General features: G+C 37.2%; 1 protein-coding gene across 3 annotated transcripts in view; it reads left to right on the top strand.

Moving 5' to 3' along the window:
• Positions 1-20,979, top strand: part of PPIG (peptidylprolyl isomerase G) — a 29,340-nt gene that overhangs the window by 2,937 nt on the left and 5,424 nt on the right. For 2 of the 3 annotated variants that reach the window (XM_052792918.1, XM_052792920.1), the window contains exons 2-8: positions 5,819-5,898; positions 6,008-6,082; positions 8,343-8,450; positions 8,970-9,014; positions 10,919-11,006; positions 12,136-12,165; positions 12,256-12,395. In XM_052792918.1, the coding sequence (XP_052648878.1) occupies positions 5,838-5,898; positions 6,008-6,082; positions 8,343-8,450; positions 8,970-9,014; positions 10,919-11,006; positions 12,136-12,165; positions 12,256-12,395 (547 nt within the window). In that variant the 5' untranslated portion in view covers positions 5,819-5,837. Of the gene's footprint in view, positions 1-2,309; positions 2,375-5,818; positions 5,899-6,007; positions 6,083-8,342; positions 8,451-8,969; positions 9,015-10,918; positions 11,007-12,135; positions 12,166-12,255; positions 12,396-20,979 lie in introns of all 3 variants that reach the window. The other variant, XM_052792919.1, reaches the window with a different exon arrangement.

Below are 20,979 nucleotides of genomic sequence, written 5' to 3'. Positions count from 1 at the left end.
AAAAAATCATACCGCAGGTGATGTAAGTGAACTAAGCAGTGCAGTATTGTTAGGAGTATGTACTGCATATTTAGTCAGGACCTATCTGAGGATGGTATTTTCTTAAATTTCTTAAGTCTCCCTAAGAGGATAGTAAGGTCTTGCCTTATATCCATGGAAGACAATGGTTGATATTGCCAGGTAGCTCTTAATCTGGTTTCTTTCTTTCTTCTTTTTTTTTTTTTTTTTATTTTTGAGGCAGGGAGGGGAATACTATGTCAATTGTCCAAAAAATACTTGTAGCATTATTCTAGAGAAGGAGGCCTGATGGAAAGTGGTGTCAATCACTTTTTGCCTGCAAAAATGTTGAAAGTCTTTTTTGTGGTTGGCTTTTTCCCTCTAAATACCATTAGAAGGGGCAGTCAGGTTGAAAACCTATAACGTACGATTTCTGATGATGAGTAGAAAGTGTTCCTGCATAAATTTCATTGACCTGCGTAGAATGCAAATGTTTTCTTCTCTTCTTATAGATGTGTTAAGTCCATGTGATTGCAAAGACAGCATCCTAAACCTGGTATGTGTTCAAGTGTAGTACCTTATTCCTAGATCTGCTGACAACGAAAATCCTGTGGCGCTGATTAGTAAAGTGAAAAAAAATTGATTTGCTTAGTTGTCATTGCTGCTAATTCAGAGTTTTTTGATGGTGAAACACAGAGGAAAAGATGGTGGTGTTTGGAGAAAATGCTGAGGAAATGATGGAGACTGAAGGTTGGGCTGGTTGGATTTTTGTTGTTGGCACCTTCAGTATCATCCTAACACAGCTGGAAGCTCTGACGCAGGAACGGAACTAGGAACAAAATTTCATGTCTCTTATTTCACAATCATAAATTCATTTCCAGTTTAATCCATACTGGAATGAACATATAATATTTTTAGAGTATGGCTCCACTGTCACTTTAAGCTGATATGTGCTGTTGCCACATCTTTTCTTGGAGGGGGAAGAAAGGTAGTTTTATGTAGCTGGTTGGCCACCTGTATGAAAGCTAAACATGTGGATGTATGAGCCCTCCATTCTGGTATCAGCCCACATTTATATTGGCTTCAAGTGACTGGAACCACAGCCTTAGTGAATGTGATAGATATTCAGTATTCACTTCATGCATTTGCATTTTCTGTACTCAAAGTTTTGCTTAAAAATATAGTTCTGAAGATTCCAGGTGGCTATCTTTGCAGTATAAATCAATGTCATTTTGTCTTCCTGCATTTGTAGATGGCCTGAAACAAAATGCTAGGAATGTGAATTTATACGCTTTACTGTTCACTTTATTTGGGCATTGAATGAAGACTGGTGCAGAAGATAATTGTAAATTGATGCAAGGAAACAAATACTCAGGCAAGGTCAAGAAGAAATTAAAAATAGGGGATTGCTGATGACAGAGAAAGAAGTGAAGGAATAGGACACAGTATATATTTTTCCTACTGAATACTTCTTTGCTCCAAATCTGTTCTGTCCTGCGCAGGGACTGAAACAAATAGGTAGTCCCATGACCTGTTCAACATAGTTACAAATAAAGGTGTTTGTTTTCCCCTCATAAAACTAGGAAATACTACTGTATTGCTGCTTGCCATCAGCTCTTGTGAGATGCACAACAGGTTGATACTTCAATTGGTGTGCATCTGTGAGTGCTTTCTAGCCTGTTTCAGTCAAAAGGAGCTAGTTTATATTAAACAGTATTATTACCAGATCATTGCTAGCACAGGTGATTTTGAAAATAGTTCCCCAAGATGTATTTTTAAGCATATCAACACGTATGAGTGATAATCTCTGGCAGAGAGATGCTTGTGAAAAGTTTGGGACGGTTATCTTTTTCCATTGGCACAGATAATTTTGAAGGAGAACAGCTGTCTGCAGCCTGGCCATGAATTGGCCAGCTTTATCCTGCAAGTATTTGAACAAAATAAAAAGGCTGATGGAGGTGTGAAGGGATGTGAACCCTGATGGACACAGCTGGTGATGCATGGGTTATGGATGCAGCTGTTCTGACAAGACTAAATATTTTTGGTGTATTTGTCACTAAACACAAATATTCTCTAAGCTGAACTGTAATTCCATTTTCAGAAATAAAAGAAACAGGCCTCTTTTTTTAGATATACCGAAGTGGTGGTTTGGTTTTGGTTGTTTGTTTTGGGGTGGGTTTTTGTGGGACGGGGGAGCATAGTTTCTACTTAGACTTAGTAAGAGGCTTCTCATACAGGAGGTGGTTGAGAATGATGAATGGCTTGAACATTTCAGGATAGTACTTGGGTTGTTACGTTGTCCTTTCTTACAGAGTTTTGGAAGGAAGAAGTGAGCTGACTTCTCAAGATCGCCATTCTGCATAGCACATTTTTGTGTGTATGTATAGTTTGGGTTGACTTTAAAATCACCCTCCCTTCACTTGTAAAATTCCATCAAGTTCACAATTAAAAAAATGCAAAGTATTGTGGATTAAGCGTATCCACATTCTAATTGAAAATAAATTTGAAGAGATAAATACAGAAGTCACGTAAGCCCTATTATTACTAGACGTATAGTACTATTGAGCTTTATTTGTAATTTCCTGACTTTATTCTTGGTATTTTCAAATTGTTTTTCTTTGTTGGTTCTGTATTTAATATTCATACCCCATGTACTTGCTTTTAATACAGACAAGTTTTAAATGATCAGTATGTACAAGATTGTGTTTGGTATGAAATACTACATGAATAGAAATTAATAGTTTATGGATTATTTGTAACTCAGTAGTTTTCCCTGTAACACTTCAGGAGAAGGTCTGTCTGAAGTAATAACTGTGCAAAGGATACTTAAGTATATTGGAGAGGAAACGCTTACTTGACTTGTAGGTAGGATAAACGTCACTGATATTTTAGCCTGGTTTAGTAGGCAGTATAAGTTCAAGAGTTAGGTATATTTACTTGGCCTGGTGTTTGTCCAGTCAGGGTGTTCATACTGAGCAGTTGACATAACTGTCATTTAGAACCAAGTGCAGCCAGTATTTAGGGGATATTATTGGAGGATTTAGGGAAAGTGCAGGGGACATTGGAGGTAGCATTTAGAACACAGACTAAACTTCATTTGTTCCACTGTTCATGAGACAATGTAGAGGTAGAAAAACATCAAGTTGAGCAAAAGTTGCTGAGAGTAGGGATTCAGGTAGAATTCTTTATTTCTTTCTTCTCTCTCCCACCCTGTTCTCTACAAAAGAGAGTTAAAAATTGACTGACGTAGGTATATTGACATTTATTTTACAATTTAGCTTTAATCATTATGAATGTTGGAAATAAAAATTGTTTCACGTGTTAAGATAGTTTGCATTTATTTTGGCTAAAATACTGTATATAAATGTTAAGACATACTTCTACATTTCTCAAGCCAATTGCCTGTAAAGCACTACAGCTAAATGTTTAAAGTTTGGGTACAATGGATCGACCAGTTGTGGTACTACTGGTCCTTGGATGTCTCAGTTCAGTGCTACCACCAAACAATATTTATTGTAGCATTTATTCTGAGAGGTTTCCTAGAACAAAATATCCCCCTGCCCCTCTGTGCAGCTGTATAGTCTATTCTGCTGCTGACGGTGTGAGTCGATGGCTGTCCTTTGGGCTGGTCTCAGTTCTGAAGGCAGTCTGTCACCTCCCACCTGTCTCATCTCCTTTCCCTTGCCCACGCTGCTACCTTCCTTGCACTGCCCCAGAGTTTGTGCAACAGTGTGGTGAGCTGGTCAGCCTTCTGCTAACTTGACAACATCAAAGTTCTCAGCTACAGGTGTTTTCTCCATTTGTTTCTCTGTCTGGCCTCAAAATTTGTTGTGCTAATAAAAGAGAAATGGTAATTCAATGAGAGGAGCAAGCAGACTGAGGCAAGCCTGCTGCTTTTGACATGTCTCTGGCTTGTGTGAATTAATGTATTCGTTACACAGCTAAGAGGGTATCTAGTGAGATTTTGCATGTTTGCAAAGTCTTCTCATGCTAAAAATCGCATGAATTATAAACTACTGAGTGGTGTTTAATTTAAATCAGTCCTGCGTTGTTCTTGTGATTTTCACTGTGTAACCTTGGCAAAACGTTAGGAGTGACACTGAGCGCAAATAGAGAGAATATAGACTGATGTGATTACACTACTGTCTTTTGATTTGTTACGGCCTCTTGTTTGTAAGCTGAGAGTGACAGATGGTGACAATTGAATTTTTCAAGGCTGTTCTATGGCACAGCTATGAGTGAAGCTCTAGGAGAGATGTATGCTGTATGTCAGCTAGATTTGAGTAGTGTTTTCGGGCAATAAAAAATGATTAGAACTGAAAATTTATGGATTATATTCCAAATTCTGGAAAAGGTACTCCAGTCTTACAGGTCCTTTTGTCATCATTGTTTTTTTCCATCTCTGAAGTAATTCAGAGAGGATGGGGCTTCAGAAAAGGAGAAGAATATCATGATTGTACATAATGTTGAAAGGCCAGAGATGCAAATGGAATTAAGACATTGCTTGTTACACAAAGATAAAGGGATTTATATACTCAAAGATAAGGGAAAAGTTGCATTGAAATTCTGGATAAAGAATCATAGAATCATTTAGGTTGGAAAAGGTCCTTAAGATCATTGAGTCGAACCATAAACCTAACAGTAACAAGTCCACCACTAAACCATGTCCCTAGGCACTGTATCTACACATCTTTTAAATACCTCCAGGGGTGGTGGCTCAGAAGAGATAAGCAATGACATAAAATGAAAAGAAACAATAAAAAGCCAAAATCATTTCACTTGGCAATAATTGTGGAAGAGCTACATCTTTGTATTTCTTTCATGTGGAATGGTTTGGATCCTAATTAGAGCAGCTCCTGATAACTGCAGTGACAGGAATCCAGGAAATATATTCCTAAGAAATTGATTGTTTAGTCTTAGCATGACAATACGTTGGTGGTTTGTCAAGTTGTAACCATCATAAGTTACTTTCCACTCTTTGACCATTCTCTTTATTTGTGGCAAAAGTTCTGGTATTTCTGAAAGTATGCCTACTTGACTTGCACAATTATTACTTACCTACAGCAGTTGAAGAAGGTCACCATCCTGGGCTGTTCACCTTTCTGTGCTCCTAGACTAGCAGTGTGTTCTTTCTTGAGCAGCTGTAGTTCATGGTCCAGGTAATTAATAGTAACTGAGGTGAACTGAACTGGGTTGTGGACTGTAGCCACTGACATGTTACTGAGGAGAACAGGCCTGATATGAAGCTGGTAACCCTGACCAGAGGGGCGGGTTGGCATGTGGAGATGGCAGCCTCCTCAGCCACTAACAGTGAGCGTAACAGAGATTGTAAATTCGTCTTTTTAAATGGTTGAAAGGCAGTTTCAAGAAGCTGTTTGAGAGCACTCAAGTTGTTGGGTCTCAAAGCTGATTTTTTTCTTTTTTTTCCTCTCTGATGCTAATTTTACATAGCATATAGAATTCTAGGAGCAGACAAGTGATTACCTATACCATCTGGATAGCAAGATGACTTCAAACTTTGTTATCCCCATACCTTACAGTATCTTTTCTTTTTGTATTTCCTCATCTGAAGTATGGTGCTCATTTTAAATTTAATACTATTGCGGCAAACATGAATAAAATCACTCAGGTCTACAAAACATGAAAATGACCTAAAATACTTCGCATTTTCTGAACCTTTAAAAATACTTATGCTTGCTCTCTGTTTTTTCTGAAGGTTTGCTTTTCTGCAGTTTTTGTTGTCATTGTAAAATCTTCTACATTGACTTACGCATAGTTTCACTACACAAAAGGAAAAACTAAATTTTTTTTTTACTTACAGTATTTAAACTCTTGAAGCCATGGGAGTAAAGGTCCAGAGACCTCGTTGCTTTTTTGACATAGCCATCAACAATGTACCTGGTAAGAAAATTAAAATATCCGTTCAGTAACATGATATTCATATAAGATATGTGAGAATAATACAAATACCAGTTAACTTCATAATAAATATGGCTTTTTTTTTTCCTAGCTGGAAGAGTGGTCTTTGAACTGTTTTCAGATGTGTGTCCAAAGACATGTGAGAATTTTCGTTGCCTTTGCACAGGTTTGTAGATCTTTAATTTTGTTTATGATTTTTAATGTAATACAATTTTAGCTAGTTTGATGTCTGTGTTATTTTTCCTGACATTTTCTTACATATAAAAATAAGTATGTAAAACATTGGTTCTTGGTATCTCTAGAGATTAGCTGATTTCTCGTATACATCTGATGTAGAGTCAAAGCAGTTGTAGCTTTGGCTTAGTATGTTGCAGGGACTATATACTAATCAACTTTAAATACAGACACAGTAAGCTGATTTTCTGTTACTAGCATAGATATTACTGTTCACATTATATAACATCATCCAGTCTTGAAAGGTAGCCAATAAGACGTCAGCCATGCAGCCTTACTTTTCAGTCTTACGATACTTTGAGGTATTTGAAAGGTATTGCGGGTATTCATTAGTTGTTTGGGTTGTTTGGTTTTGGTTTTTTGTTGGCGTTGGTGGTTTTTTTTTTTAATTTTAATTTTCCTTTGTTGATGGAGACTGGTGATTTCCATTCCTATTGAAATTCAGATTATTTCTCAAACAAAATACTGAGAAGATTCTTTCCTGGAAGCATTTGCAAATAGAATTACTGTCCTGTGGACTGTATGCTTTTGTTGAAAATGCTGACAGTTTAGCAAAACTTAAATTTATTATCACAAGAATAATTTTGTGAATACATGGATACCATACATGCTTTCTGTCTTCAGCATTTTCTGCTTCCTTTCCTTCCAGCTCTGTTGTTTTTCAGGTCAAGGCTCTGTAGCTGTTAATACTGAAGCACTCAGCAGTACTAATATGATCTGAATCAGGTGTGGGTGCATAATTACATTCATGTCAAGTTAGCTAGAACACTTAGTGCACCATTCATGATGTCTGCAGGAATGTAGGTATTATCTGATCTGACATTACGTTTACTGGCACAAAATCATATTATCAAAATTTGTTTAAAAATCTGAACCTTAAAGTGATTCTTTTTAATAGGTGTATGTTTGTTATCATGTGACCATGGCATTCTTGATCTGCTGTCAACTGCCCAAAAGTCAGATTTATTGCATAAAGGTGTTATTCTGTTCTACTGCTTTAAGTTTTTGACTTGACATCTTTCAACAGCATTTCAGGTCAAGAACAAGTACTGCTAAGGTCACACTTAGTTGCTGACATTCAAAATCAAGTTCAGATGCTGAACTACTTCGGAGCTCTAACGTATTTTAGAACAGTGAGGAAAATATATGGGTGGGGTGTTTATGATATTGATCATCAGCAAATTAATTCGAATTTTGATTTTACTTGTTTTCCTTACTCATTTTTTTGGGCAGTTCTGAAAAATATATGCTGTCTTTTTAAAACAGGGATCAACAGCTCCGTGTTTTCCTGGCATACCTATGTTAGGCATATGCCAAGTTAGTGGAACAGATACAGCTTCACATTTATCAAAGTTCCTATCAAAAGTCTTTTTTCTAGCTAGTCAGCTCCATATGGAGGCACCAGTCTGTTACAGGTAAGTTCAGAGGCAACTGCCTGTGACAAAAGCTGCCAGTTTAATAGCTCAGAATAAGATTATAGGAAGATAAAGTCTAATGGTTTGCCAGCATTGAGGGGAAGATATCTTTTCCTTCCAACATACTCCCACTGATTATCTTACTGTTACCATGAGGTTGGTTCTGCCATTCACAGGACCCACCATGAGCCATTCGTCTTGCTAATTCAGCAGAGACCTTACCTATTTGAGGGTAGCAGGGAAAGTAGATAGTGTTGTACCTGAAGCAGAGAGTCTGCTTGTGGGTCTTCAGCACCTGAGCTGACGCAAGGGAGGAAGATGGCAGTTGTAATCATGAGTGGGGGAGGGAATGATATTACTTCTCCTTCCCCTTGCCTCTTTGTTTGTTTTTCTTATGAGCTTTTATGGTACCTTAACCTTGCTGTATTGTAACTGAAGATCTGAGTGTTTCTTGCGTGCTTCTGAGAAATGCCAGTTATCTTAAACCTAAACTGGCTGTTTAATTTCAGTCAATCTGCATGGAAGAGACCGGAGTTGTATATTAACGTCAGTAAGGAGTTCTTCTGGTATAACTGTAGAGACAGAAGGTAGTTTCTGCTCTGCTTTCTTAAATGCTAGTTTCTTATTAGTATTACAGGTATGGGTCTGCCTCACAAGATAATTTTTCAGAGCTTAGTAGATAATTTTGATTAAGTGCTTACATAACACTTTTTTGTAGTGGGGATTCTACAGGTACAGAGAGTAATTTTGTTTTTTGTTCTTCCTCTTTTCCTTTAGGTGAAAAGGGTACAGGAAAATCCACCCAAAAGCCATTGCATTACAAAAGTTGTCTGTTTCACAGGGTTGTGAAAGATTTTATGATCCAAGGAGGTGACTTCAGTGAAGGTATGATGTGAATCTTTGAAGAAGACTTTAATGCTTATGTAATAGAACATTGCAGGAGTTCTGTGTAGCATTGTTTAGTTATATTAATTATTCTGTGATTCCACTGCTTTTTTCCCTTTTTTCTGCATAAGAACTGTTACATGAAAACTTACATACAAACATATAAATTTATACATGTGCATGCACACACACACATTTTGCTCCATTATCTCAGTACTCGGAGTACTAAGTACTTTCTGTTGAAAGGTTTAAATGTGAGGGTAAAATATTATATCTGCTGCTGGGAAATGAAGAACAAAGGGAGACTATAGCAGAACACATGGGAGAATACTTCCTTGTTTTCCAAGTTTGCTTTGGGACTACGAAGATGTGTCTTGATCTTCTGTACATATCTTGAAGAATAATGTCAGTGATCTGGATGCAGTTGGATCAGTATTTCATATTATGAAGCACCTTCCACATAATGTGACTCTCTTAATCACTAATTTAAGTTGTAACTGTCACTTTTCCTCTTTCAAGGAAATGGCAGGGGAGGAGAATCCATTTATGGTGGCTTTTTTGAAGGTAAGAGTTTTATCAGTCTGCTCTGTTTTGGTGTTACTATAAGCAATCATCTTTACATTCTGTAGCCTCTGTTCTCTAAACCTAAACTCCATTGGTTTTGTTAAGATTTTGTCTGGTCTTAGAGGCCTTTGACAGTCCAGTTTAGGTTATTTTATTTTACTTTTAAGATATGAAAGTAAGTAATTAATTAATGAAAAATTAAAACCGAACTCCTTTGTATTTGTCCATTTTACCAGTGAAAAGGAGAAAGGCATGATGGGGTCAGGTTTCCTTGCAAATACTTATTTAAAAGAAAGCAGAAAGCCCTGCTTTCCTGAACTCAAGAGGAATTAATGATAAGGAGGCTATCAGTTTTCTCACAGTCCTGGTTTTTCTTCAGTCAGTGTTGCAGAAGAAGTACCTCTTCTGCATTCCAGTGTGTTTCTCAGCCTGTGTTTGTCCAGAATGTAGTGGAGCATCTCTGTGTTTCTTGGGGCAGTTTTTGTATTACATCTAAACCCATGCAATGGTTAGCTGCCACCAGCAGGAGTGGTTATGCTCCTGCCTCCTCCCTGACACTTTTCTTTTAATGTTGGTTCTTGTATGAGCTTGCAGCAAACAATCAAAAGAATTATTCACTACTTTAGTAGGGCCAGGCTGCAATTTTTAATCAGACCTTGAGTTGAATCAACAGTTTGCAACTGCCAAAAGAGGGAGGAGGTCTTACCTTGCACTGACTCATTCAGATCAAACTTTCAGCTGATTCAGCTTGCTAAAATGCCCAAAGACTACTGCAGCAAAAAAATGTATTTATTTCCATATTAGTGAGTGGACCTAATTCAATAATTTGGCAAGCATCAGAACCAACACAAATGAGTAGCTGGGTTTGAGGAAATGTATGGTTGGGGGAGATGGAAGAAAGAGCAAAACCTCTACCTACCTTCTGGCAGTTGCAAACTGGCTGTTCAGCTCAGCCACAGTATGAAACTGAATTCATGGGGGTTTTTGCTTTTGTGGATCCCTTAACCAACTCACCGTAGGATTAGATTGACGCTTGATGCTATGCCAGATAGCAATTTTACAGGTGACTGGAGAGTGAGTGGGCCTGTCCCTTTCACTGCCAGTGACACAGTGTGATGTGAAACCATGGCCTTACAGATAGCGTACTTCTTTGTTAATGCTTGCTCTTGCCATCTGTATCTAAACGATATTGAGCAAATTTTGTCTGAAGAGTTTGGATCCCCCAAGAGCCTTTATGCTGCTTTGGGAAAGGAGGGAGATAGGGTTGTCTCTTACAGATGTCTTAAATGAAGAATAGTGATTACATTTCACAGTTCCATTGGGGTTTAGTTTGAACTGTTAACAATGATTTGCTCATCAGAAGTAGGATTCATTCAAGTTAAACTTAGTTTCTTAATGGCCAGCTTGATAAGTTCATCTGTGTGTCGTGACAGACCAACAGAAGTTGTTTGGGATTGCTATCAAACTGGATATCCATGTGTATTAAAAAATAATAAAACAACAAAACTGCGTGAATATGAGGGGTTTCTTAATGCACAGCTAAAAAACTTCTGCTCCAAAGAGACAATGATCAGTATGTGCAGAATAGAAAAAGCAACAACTTAAAATGATGAGGTCTCTGCTAATGTTGGTTGGAAACAAATCTCTTGAACAAGAATACTAATTTTTTTTTTTTTTTCCTCAGGCTATAAACCATTAATTTGTATTTCTCCTTACTAAATTGCAGTATTTAGAATGGAAGGAATAATATATTAAAAAATAGCTATTATTTTGAATCTATTTTTAATCCAAATTTTTACTGAAGTGGCTAGCAGATTTATTTAATAAGGATGAGTTTACTTAGATTATAGCATTTATCTAAGCATATGTGGTATAATTAAAGTAACTGAAAATACTTTCCTTAGATGAAAGCTTTGCTGTAAAGCACAACAAAGAATTTCTCCTTTCAATGGCCAATCGAGGGAAAGATACAAATGGTTCACAGTTCTTTATGTAAGTATTGTACTGTCCTGAAATGTGTGTGTTGTTTGCCATTTGTAAGCTGTAAAGGTAATCCTTTTAAGTATTGAAGACTAGCTCCTGTGCAAACCCAGAATTGATGTTTTTCACGAAGTTGCATGGAAATAGCCATTTTCCTAATGCACTGTTTAGAGACTATTTTTATCACTTTTGTGTTTAGCGCTTATTGACTGTGCAAAAGAGCTTTTGGTAGTTTTCAGTAGCTGTGTTCTAACCTGGGCAGTAAAGCAAACCTTTTAGTTCCTTGTAGAACTCTTATCGCTTTCTTCTAATAAGTGTTGTCGGGAAGGAAGCAAAACAGCTCTGGGGGTTCTCAAAAGTAGCAGAGGGGGTTTTCTGTCACAGAATAACTTTCCAATGCAGTCTCATTTACAATTTAAAACTTAAATTTTTAAAATACATTGCAGTAGACTCTTCTTAAATCTAATTTATCTACAGAAAACGTTCTTGAAATGCATCACTCCTACCCATGTTTCATGACCTTAATTAACATGGTGAGTTGTGGATGTCAGTTAGCATTAGACCCTTATTTTGGAATTTCTGACTGTTCTTTACTATAAACCCAGTTTTTTTACTTCTGCCATGGCTGACATCTGTATGCCTTAGTAATGCTAGTATAGGGGAAAGCTGAGAGAAAGTCAGTTCTACTTCTATATCAAATAATCTCTACTTACGGATATTTTTTCTTCCTTTGATTTCTGATTATTTTCTAATGTATAGAAGGTTATTTGCAGTTTTCTATGCTCTGAGACAGTTGCCTTAATTTTTATATCTGTTCCTGGTAGTATTTATATAATTTACTAAATAGAACACTTACTATATCCTATACGAGGATGCCATCTAAAAACTTACGTGCACTTTTTTTTTGTTCAGTAAAATGTGATAAAGTAATGAATTGAATAGGTAGTTTAATGTATAAAATAATAAATACTTTTAACTGCACACAAACTTAGAATAATATGCATTGGTTTTGTTCAATTTTATTAGTTCGCTCAAAATAACTTTCACCTTCCTATGTGTATATGATATGCTTCAAATGCTGACTGCTTTCCACTAATACTGACTTTGTTTTTCTCTTTAAATTAAAATCTGGAAACAACAGAACAACTAAACCTACACCTCACTTAGATGGGTAAATATCTCTTATCTTCTTATGTTTGTTTGGGAGCTGCCTTGAGAAAATTAAGTACTAAGAATTCTTACTTTTGTTTAAATTCTTCAGACATCATGTTGTTTTTGGACAAGTCATCTCAGGTCAGGAAGTTGTGAGAGAAATAGAAAACCAGAAAACAGATGCATCTAGTAAACCATACGCTGAAGTACGCATACTGAGTTGTGGAGAGTTAATTCCAAAATCCAAAGGTAAAGTTGAACTGTACATTTACATAGGTGCAAACTATGAGGTAATTTTGCTCATTTTCTTCCCTGTTGGTTGCTTATAAAAATGTTTAGAAACTTACTTGTGATGGATGGAGGGGCAGTTGGTGAAAAGGTGAATAATATTGCAGTACAGTTTGTCTTCTAAAAAACTTAAAAGGTTTTGATGCAGAAGATGTTAAAGAAATACCATACATGCTTTCTTCAAAGCTTCTCCTGTCTTGGATTTCCTTATACTAGCTAAATTTCAGTACACAGCTGGCAAGCGCTTGTCGCATATAAGGTAGAGTGCTATGTTAAGAAGATTGATGGCAGTCTGACTTTATTTTATAACTGCTGCTTTTTTTGCAGGTATTGAACTTATTCAAGTTTCTTTTGGGTAAATCTTCAGAACAGGCACTTAGAGTAGAAAAGCCTGAAATTGCCCTTTAGCAGATATCCTTTTTAAGTTACTATAAACTATATTCTTAAACAGGAATATCACAGAACCTGCCTTTCTTTCTGGAAGGGATGCTCTGCTCTGCCATTCCAGAGCTGAACATAGTATTGGAGATGTGATTCTGCTTCTTTTAAAAAATAAGTCTCAATCTAAGATGTTGCTGTCACTCTGGAGAATCTCATTAGAGGAAACCCAGAATGCATGTTTGGTAGGAACTATGATACGGATCATGCTTTTTCATTCATAGCACCTTCTGCTGATATGTACTGTGAAAGGTTGCACCAAGAATATTCAAGCACAAGACAAGAATAAAGGTTTCTTTGGCCTAAGGAAAATACAGGCATTCAAATTTGAGTTTCTTAGTTTTTCCTCTCCTTTTTGATGCAGTTCTGTGTTCACCTGTTGTGATGTCTAGCAGAATGACTTTGGAGTCTGAAGTGATCTCTTCGATACCTCAGAATTCCAGGCAAAGTTATGTTATGGCTTCTGACTTCTCAAAGATCCTGGAACTTCCTAGATTAACTCATAAGTCACCCTGCATGTTAGGAAATAATTTTGTTTTTCTGGACAATACTCGGGAGAATGGTATCTGTTAGAAAATGCACAGGTGGTGTAGATTAGAAAATAAAACAATACATATACAGAATGGGTGAAGCTAGTGGGCGAGATACCTACTCTGTATATATGTCTTCCTTGGTTTGCTGCACTCCCTTTTTAGTCAACTCTGGAACACTTGAAATTGAATGATTAAATGAAAGTTTTGTCACTGAGCAGTCTGATGACTTAAAGCCATTAGGCAGGGCTTTAAAGTACTTGTCATCAAAATAGTGAATAAAATAAATACAAAATGTTGTTTTCATTTAACTTCTAAAAGAGAACAGGCTTCTGGAAAGATCTGACTGCCTGGTCCTACCCATTTGTCTGTGTCCTTGTACCTCTTTGCCCCAGTACGGCTGGGATCCTGGAGACTCTGCTTCCTGTAGTTGGTCTGGCATGCCACAGAGGGAAATTGATGCCAGGGCAATGGGATAGCCCACTCAATTGACTGTAAGGCACAGTACTAGATAATGGTGGGCAGCAGGAGTGTTTGGAGAACAAAAGGCCTTAGGCACCAGGATCGGGCAGGTGGAGGGCAGAGCTGAGTGTGGGGAGACGTGGGCCCTAATAGGCACTAATGCAGAGCCAGCCTGGTGAAGGTGCTGCCTGACAGACCATGATGGAGATCCTGGTGCATGGAGAATCCCACTATTGGAAGGGGAAAGGCTGGCTGTAGGACCTGCAAGGGGAAATCCACTGGTACTGTGAGAGATGATAGTATGGCTGGAACTGTTTGCTAAATGCACAACATGGAACCACTGATGAGCTGTGCTGACCTGAGGCAGTGGAGGTAGGAGGAACGGTTTGTCATCACATAAGCAGAAGGAAATTTGCCAAGCTGCAGTCCAAAGCTGACAAGTGGAGCAGGAGAGGGCCTTGAACCTGTCAGTATATGAAGAGGCCTAGGAATCTAGATAGGAGGAGCAGTTTCTGGGAGGTGAGCAGTGTCATAGAAGATCATCAACAGAGAGTCATCTAACAGTGGAACTGGTTTTAGCACATTACTATGGGAGGCAAAAGGGAACTGATACTGTGAAATATGAGGCAGTTACCAGAGGAGACTGCTTCTAAGAATTTGCTGTTAAGACAAAGGAATAAAGAGGTTGCCAGTGAGGAAAGTGTAATGGTGAATTTCTGTGGGAGGGTACGTTATGATAGCAAGGGAGACTTAAACTAAAATATTTATTGTATAAGCTTGTCTGGTATGCAACACAAAGGAAGGAATTAGACAAGTCTTTACTGAATGAAAATAGAACTGATACTTCTTGGTTTTAGCAGGGAAGCCAAGATGGCACTAGCGGAAGGAATCACAGTAGACGTTAGGTGCCTGGTATGAATGTTTCTCTCTTAGGTTAAAGTTGAGGATTGGATTTTTGGGTATCATGATGAATATCCAGATGAAGTGCTTTATAAAGGAAGCAAATATATCTCTTTGTATAGAAGAATTTGATTTATTTAGGGATGAGTGAAGGATGACTTGACTGAGCTAACTTAACTGGATGCTATGTGAATTGAATGATACAGTGATCACAGTTATAATATTGCAGAGGCCTAGATCAGAAGCTTTCATGTGGAATTTGAGAGGGTGATCACCTAGAAAAGTAGAATGTTTGTCATCTTTTCCTTTGTTGTTTTTTTTTCTTTTCTTTTTATTCCTTAAAGTTGGAGGAGTTAGTGAAAGTGAATGAGAGATACTAAATTATAAAAGAAGAATCTCTCTGGGCAAGTGGTATTATTTTTAGAAAATCTTCAAGTTCCAGGGAAAAGCCTGAATGCTGGAGGAAAAAAAAAAAAGAAGAAAGCTAAGTATTAAGCCAGTATTAAGGAAGGATATTATGGACTAGCTAAATGAATATAATTCTCAAGAAAAACTATGGAACAATAACATAATATTCATTTTCTTAAAGACAAATGGGAGTTTGATACCAATTGACAAAGTTTTGCAGTAGGGGTCTAGTAAACAAGCCTGGCTGCATTGTTTGAGATCATGACTTTGGTTAATTAAAGGTGTATCTGGGATGTTTTAAAGAATGTAAACAACTGACATTCTGATTCAAAAACAAACAAAAAAATTAAATGGCTTTGTGCACTGGGCAGTTTTTAGCAAGAATCTCTAATGAAGATTTCTCATGAAAATTGTGTTTCTAGGTGATTCTGCACAGAGCAGTGCTAGGCTTGATTCATGATCTTCATTGATGTATAGATGTTCCTGTGGAATCACTGCTCGTAAAAATGTGCTTTCTGCAATTAAGGCAGATTAGGCCTTCATAATTCGTCAAAGAACAATATTGTAGTTAGGTCATTCTGTCATGAAAATTTCTTTTTTTTTAAAGAAAAAAGGTATCTACAAATTGTCAAGCACTGATACAGAGTACAAAGTTACACATTTAGGAATCTTAAGACTGCTCTATATTATGAAATATATTTCATGAAAGTGGTGATTCTGGCAAGTCATATCTTACCTGGACTTTTGATTCATGTATCCTTCCTTTCCTCTTTCTTACTCATTCAACCCCTAGAATGCTCATTTGTTCTGCAAGCTTGTTACACATCATTGTTATCTCCCTTTCTACAAGCTGGTTGCTATGAACGGTTGCTGCAGGCTTTTCAATTTTTTTTTTTTTTTTTTTTTTTCCCCCCTAGTGAGCTGACCACTAGGTATAAACTGGTTTGGCTTTAGCTGAAACTGTTCAAAGCAAAGCTGGAGATGGCTTGTTTTTCCTCTCCTCTTCTTCCCCCACCCCCCTCCTCTGCTGTTGCAGTTGTGTGGTAGGTTGCTTGTCTACAAAAACATCTATGTCCACAGGCATTTGTGATACAGGACTTCTCACAGTAACAATGTCATCTGATCAGCAAGAATCAAGTATGGTAGTGTTCCCTAATGCATATCTCTGAGGACTTGATTACTGTGTATAACTTTCGTTGTAAGAAACAGTGGGTCCTTAATCAACCAGTGAAAGACATAATAGGAACACATGGCAAATAATTGAAGCAAGATGTGTGCAAAATAGAAAAAAAGACCTGATACTCTGAACAGCAGGAAAATTTATCAGGGAAAATTTCTGTCTAGATTTCCTGAAGTAGAGGCACCCTCTTTTTGAAGACTGCTGTAGTCTAACAGGTTATTGGACTTGATATAAGGTAACCATTTGAGTGTCACTGGTGTGAATTACAAGATGAGATCACCTGTTCTGACTTTTGGCCTGAGCCCAACTGCTTTCTGGCCAGGTCATTTCTTCATTTCAGGTCCAGGGGTCTGATATCATGGGGCTAACATAAGACTTGCTACAGTCCATAACAAGCTGAGATGCGGAGAGTGCTTGGCTGCGCCATGCAGTGTGATCATGTAATTCACAAAGTCTGGCAAATACTATAGGTCACAGTGAATGGAGTAGGAAGTGATGTATCTATTTAAGATGTGGTCATAAGTTGAAACCTGATCCTGAAGATAATAAGCTGGAACAGTTGGACTGTAAATAGAAGTCTGTTTCTTTCTCACTGACCTTCATGCTGCAGGATTGGTTTCATTTGTTTTTGTGATCCGTAATTGGCCAGCACCGGGTTGGTTCAGTATTCAAAATAGCATTTGCTGCTGGACAGAGATAGTTAGATGTCACCAGAAAGTATATCCAAAACCTCTTGCCAGATATTCTGTCTTTGCTGCGTAAACAGTTCTGGGATTTTTGGTTGTGGGTTTTTTTTTGGTTGGTTGGTTGGTTTTTTCCCCTTGTTGTTTCACTCCCTGCCTGCCACATGATTTCCCAAATACATCTGCCATTGATGTTATTTGCTGCATGTTAAGAATCACATTATGTTTGTTGAGGTAGTTGCTTACTAACTCACCTCCATTTCTGTTACTTACTCATTTTAAAGTAGTAACTATAACATACCTAAACTTGTTACAGAATGGAGATAAAACTGTCACAGATAGTTTTTGATACACTTAAAACAGATGCAGGAATAAAAAAATACAGGAAATAACTGCATTTATTGATGCCTTATTCAGACATTTCTGAAATTGAGCTTGGAGACATCTTGTTTTGCCTGAAGGCATGTAGGAAACAGTGTAGTGCAATATAGTGGGTTTTTTGAATGGGCCAAAACCAAGTGTTGAATAGATAAGAAGCATTTGAAAGTGTCTTGGGACTTAGCAATTAGTTAACTTTTTTAGTACTTTTTGTGTTTATGGTATTTAGAGTTCAGGTGAGATTCCTCTTTTTGTTTGGGTGTCACCAGACCTGTATGACACCAGGCCCCTTTGATTGAAATTAATTTGGAAACTGTTCTGTTTTCTTTTATAAATATGTACTTGTTATGCTCTGTGAATGTATGTATATTTAGACAATCTAAAACTGATATAAAATATTACAGAGACTTTTTATTAAACGTAGTGCTTTAATAAGGGCATGGAGCAAAAGTTTGAGAAAAGAGAAAGGAAGTAAAAAAATGTTATGAGACCTGTCTTTTGGAAGCATTGTGCAAGAAGCTCTAAAAACATCTGATGAGAACCAACTGATTTCATTCAGCAGGCTGTCCTAGACAGGTAAGACAACTTGCTAGTTTATACTGCACCCAGAAATGACCAGAAGACTAATGTAATCTATGAAGTACAGAGGTTGTGTTTCAGTTGGTTGTCAGGCTTTCGTTATTCTGTATCAAATGAGGTTTGTGAATAAACACATAGAAAACACCATGAAAAAAGTCACTGTAGAAGTCATACAAGTATGACTTGTGTCTGTGATGCTAATCTGAAAAATGAACGCAATTTAGTGCAATGGGATTAAATTTCATCCACTGTACCAGCGTGGGGATTTGGTAACGTTAGGACGAGACAAAAGTATCCATAAAGAGTATGACCACAAAAAGAGAGGCCAAGATGCCATACTTAGTTGTTTCTGCTGAGGTTTTTCTGCACCATGTATCTGATCCACTGTTACCTGAATTAAGCCCCAGCTATCTTGCTGACATCCAGATCTTTTATCTCAGCCAGTTCTTTTGTAAGCAAGTGTTCTGCATCACTGTGAAGAGGAAATTTTTCACCACTGTATATATCTGCATTCTGAATGGGAGACCTGACAGAGTAGGATGCTGGATTGCTACAAAAGAGGTGATGGCTTACATAGATGATCTAATGCTACCAGCTAATACTTTGCTGAAGGTAAAGGACAGTACTGCCTTAGCTGTCATTATGGATATTGTCATGAAAGCATTGGAACAATACTGAAGGCTGCTGATAGATCTAGAACATCAGTGCATCACAGTCTACAGCCTGAAGGTCTTCCAGGCAAGACATGGTAGCTGAGAAGATGGATAGATGGGAGTAAAATATGACAACTTCATATATTTGAGATTTCACTGGTTTGCATTCAATAACTACATACAGAACAAAAGTTAATAGATGATGCTATGAATGAGAGCTTAGCTGTTGCTTTTCTGAGAAATGCTGACTCTTCTCCATTAGGAACCCGTAACTGCCTGTCTCTGCAGTTGGTATGATACATCCACACTTAACTTCGCTACTCTAAAGCATATCCAGCTATGTCCAGTTCCCAAGAGGCAGTATGAAGTTCCCACAACATATCATCTGTCATAAAGAAGCTGCCTGAAGTGCAACCAGGAATGTGTTTTGGGCAACTATGATCTGTCCTCACTGATTTTTATCATTCTAGCCCAAATGAGAATTTATTTTCCTGTTAAGTTGGTAGGAAGTACTAGCTTATTATTACAAATAATACATCCCTAAGTATTACACTAGGACTCATCATCCCTAAGACTTATTTTTATTCTCTTCTGTGACCAGTTTAGCAAGGAGTTTTATGTAAGTTTTTTTTTGCTTTTGATCATCCTTGAAAAACTGCTACCTCCCATCATGCAGTTTGCAAAAATGAGATCAAGTTAGTGTTGAATTTGAGAATTTCCACAGAGTTCACATGATTGTAGTTATAGATACCTACTGCTAACTCTGAGTCAGTCAACTCAGTAATACCCGCTAAGCAGTTGGAGCATCTAATATTGGCAATTCCAAAAATTGATACACTGTTCCATTAAATAGCCACTCATGTTTTCAGAAGGGTAGTTGCCAGATCTACTCTTCATAGAAGTGTTTGCCTCAAGTTCTCTATATAAGTATCACCTTCCCCACCCCCCCTTCAGGTCTCTAATCTGTTTACAGAGAATTAAAAGAATTTATTTTCCCAATAAGTGCATGCTAGAAGTTGAATAGCTGTTAATAGATACTTCTTAGTATTTAGTACTGCTGCCACTTGAACTTTTTTCTGGACGCCTGTAAGTAGGGTATATGATCAGAGATTGCTAGCAGGGAATTCTGAAGTGGAATTTTTCTTCCCATCCGTATGTACAAAATCAAGGCTGTTAATAAGTAAAAAGCTAGTTAATAACCTGTAATTCTTTGAATTTCTTGAAATCTTTTATCTTCTGACACTTGAGTTACTGTAATACCCCAAAGGACTTTCTTTCTGTAGAGCAAGGACAAAAATCATCTAATAGGAAAGTTATCATAACATATCTTCACGTTTGTTTTTTTTTTTAAATGAGTTAGTCTAATTACTTGCCTTAATTATTTTATAACAATGACTGATACACAATACCCAAGTACAAATTGTATCATCTTGTTGGGCACAAGTGGAAGGCAATAGAAGAAATGCTTGGCTAGACTGAACAACTGAATTTCTCTCATCTTTAATAGAAAAGAAAAAAAACTTAGGCTATTCAGGGAGACATTTTTATGTTTTCTGATATGTGAAAACATTGTGTTCTCTGTGTCTGAATAGTTTTCAGATGCAGACAGGCTGCTTAGTCAATAATCCTGTCTTTGGTGCCTAATGTTTTCCCTTACCTGTTTTGTGCAGAAGAGCAGGGGGTGGGAGGTTGCATTTAAACTGCTTGTATGTTGATGTAGGTCAGATAATATCTCTGTAAACCATGAACTCTTTGGATAGAGCAAGCTATTAAAAGCTTTGCAAAACAGGCTAATACTTTCAGCTAGGATCCTCACGCAATTCTAAAATTTTTTTCTGTGTCTGATCTGAAGCCTGTTCTAAGGTCTTAACAGGCGTTCTCCTAAAATATGGATTGTTTGCTGTGATGAGGCTGTTTGGACATCAGTATTTATTTTTGGTATATTTTTCTTCTGTTTAATGGTGAAGGTTCTGTTTCTTCTGTTTGTGGCTGTAGTATGTTGTGTAGTGAATGATGGGCTATCTTTGCAATTTGTAATGGCAAAGTAAAATAATAATTGATGCTAATTAGAAAAGTCAACTACAGCAGTCAGATGACAACCAGTGTGATCTTCTGGATTTTCTGCATAGAGCTTTTAATTTTTTGGACAACAGCCTGATATGAATTTCATAACCCATTTGAAGAGTATTAATACCATTTAACTGATCTACTTGAAGTGTCATAACTCAGAAGCCTAGACCTCCTTTAGTGAAGTTTCTATGGTACATTTTTTATTGTGTATTTTTTTTTAATTAGTGTGACTCTGAAATAATACTTCCATCACTTTTAATAGTT

Source organism: Harpia harpyja, chromosome 7, assembly GCF_026419915.1.
Source record: "Harpia harpyja isolate bHarHar1 chromosome 7, bHarHar1 primary haplotype, whole genome shotgun sequence".
NCBI lineage: Eukaryota > Metazoa > Chordata > Aves > Accipitriformes > Accipitridae > Harpia > Harpia harpyja.
This window is presented reverse-complemented; position numbering and strand designations above follow the sequence as displayed.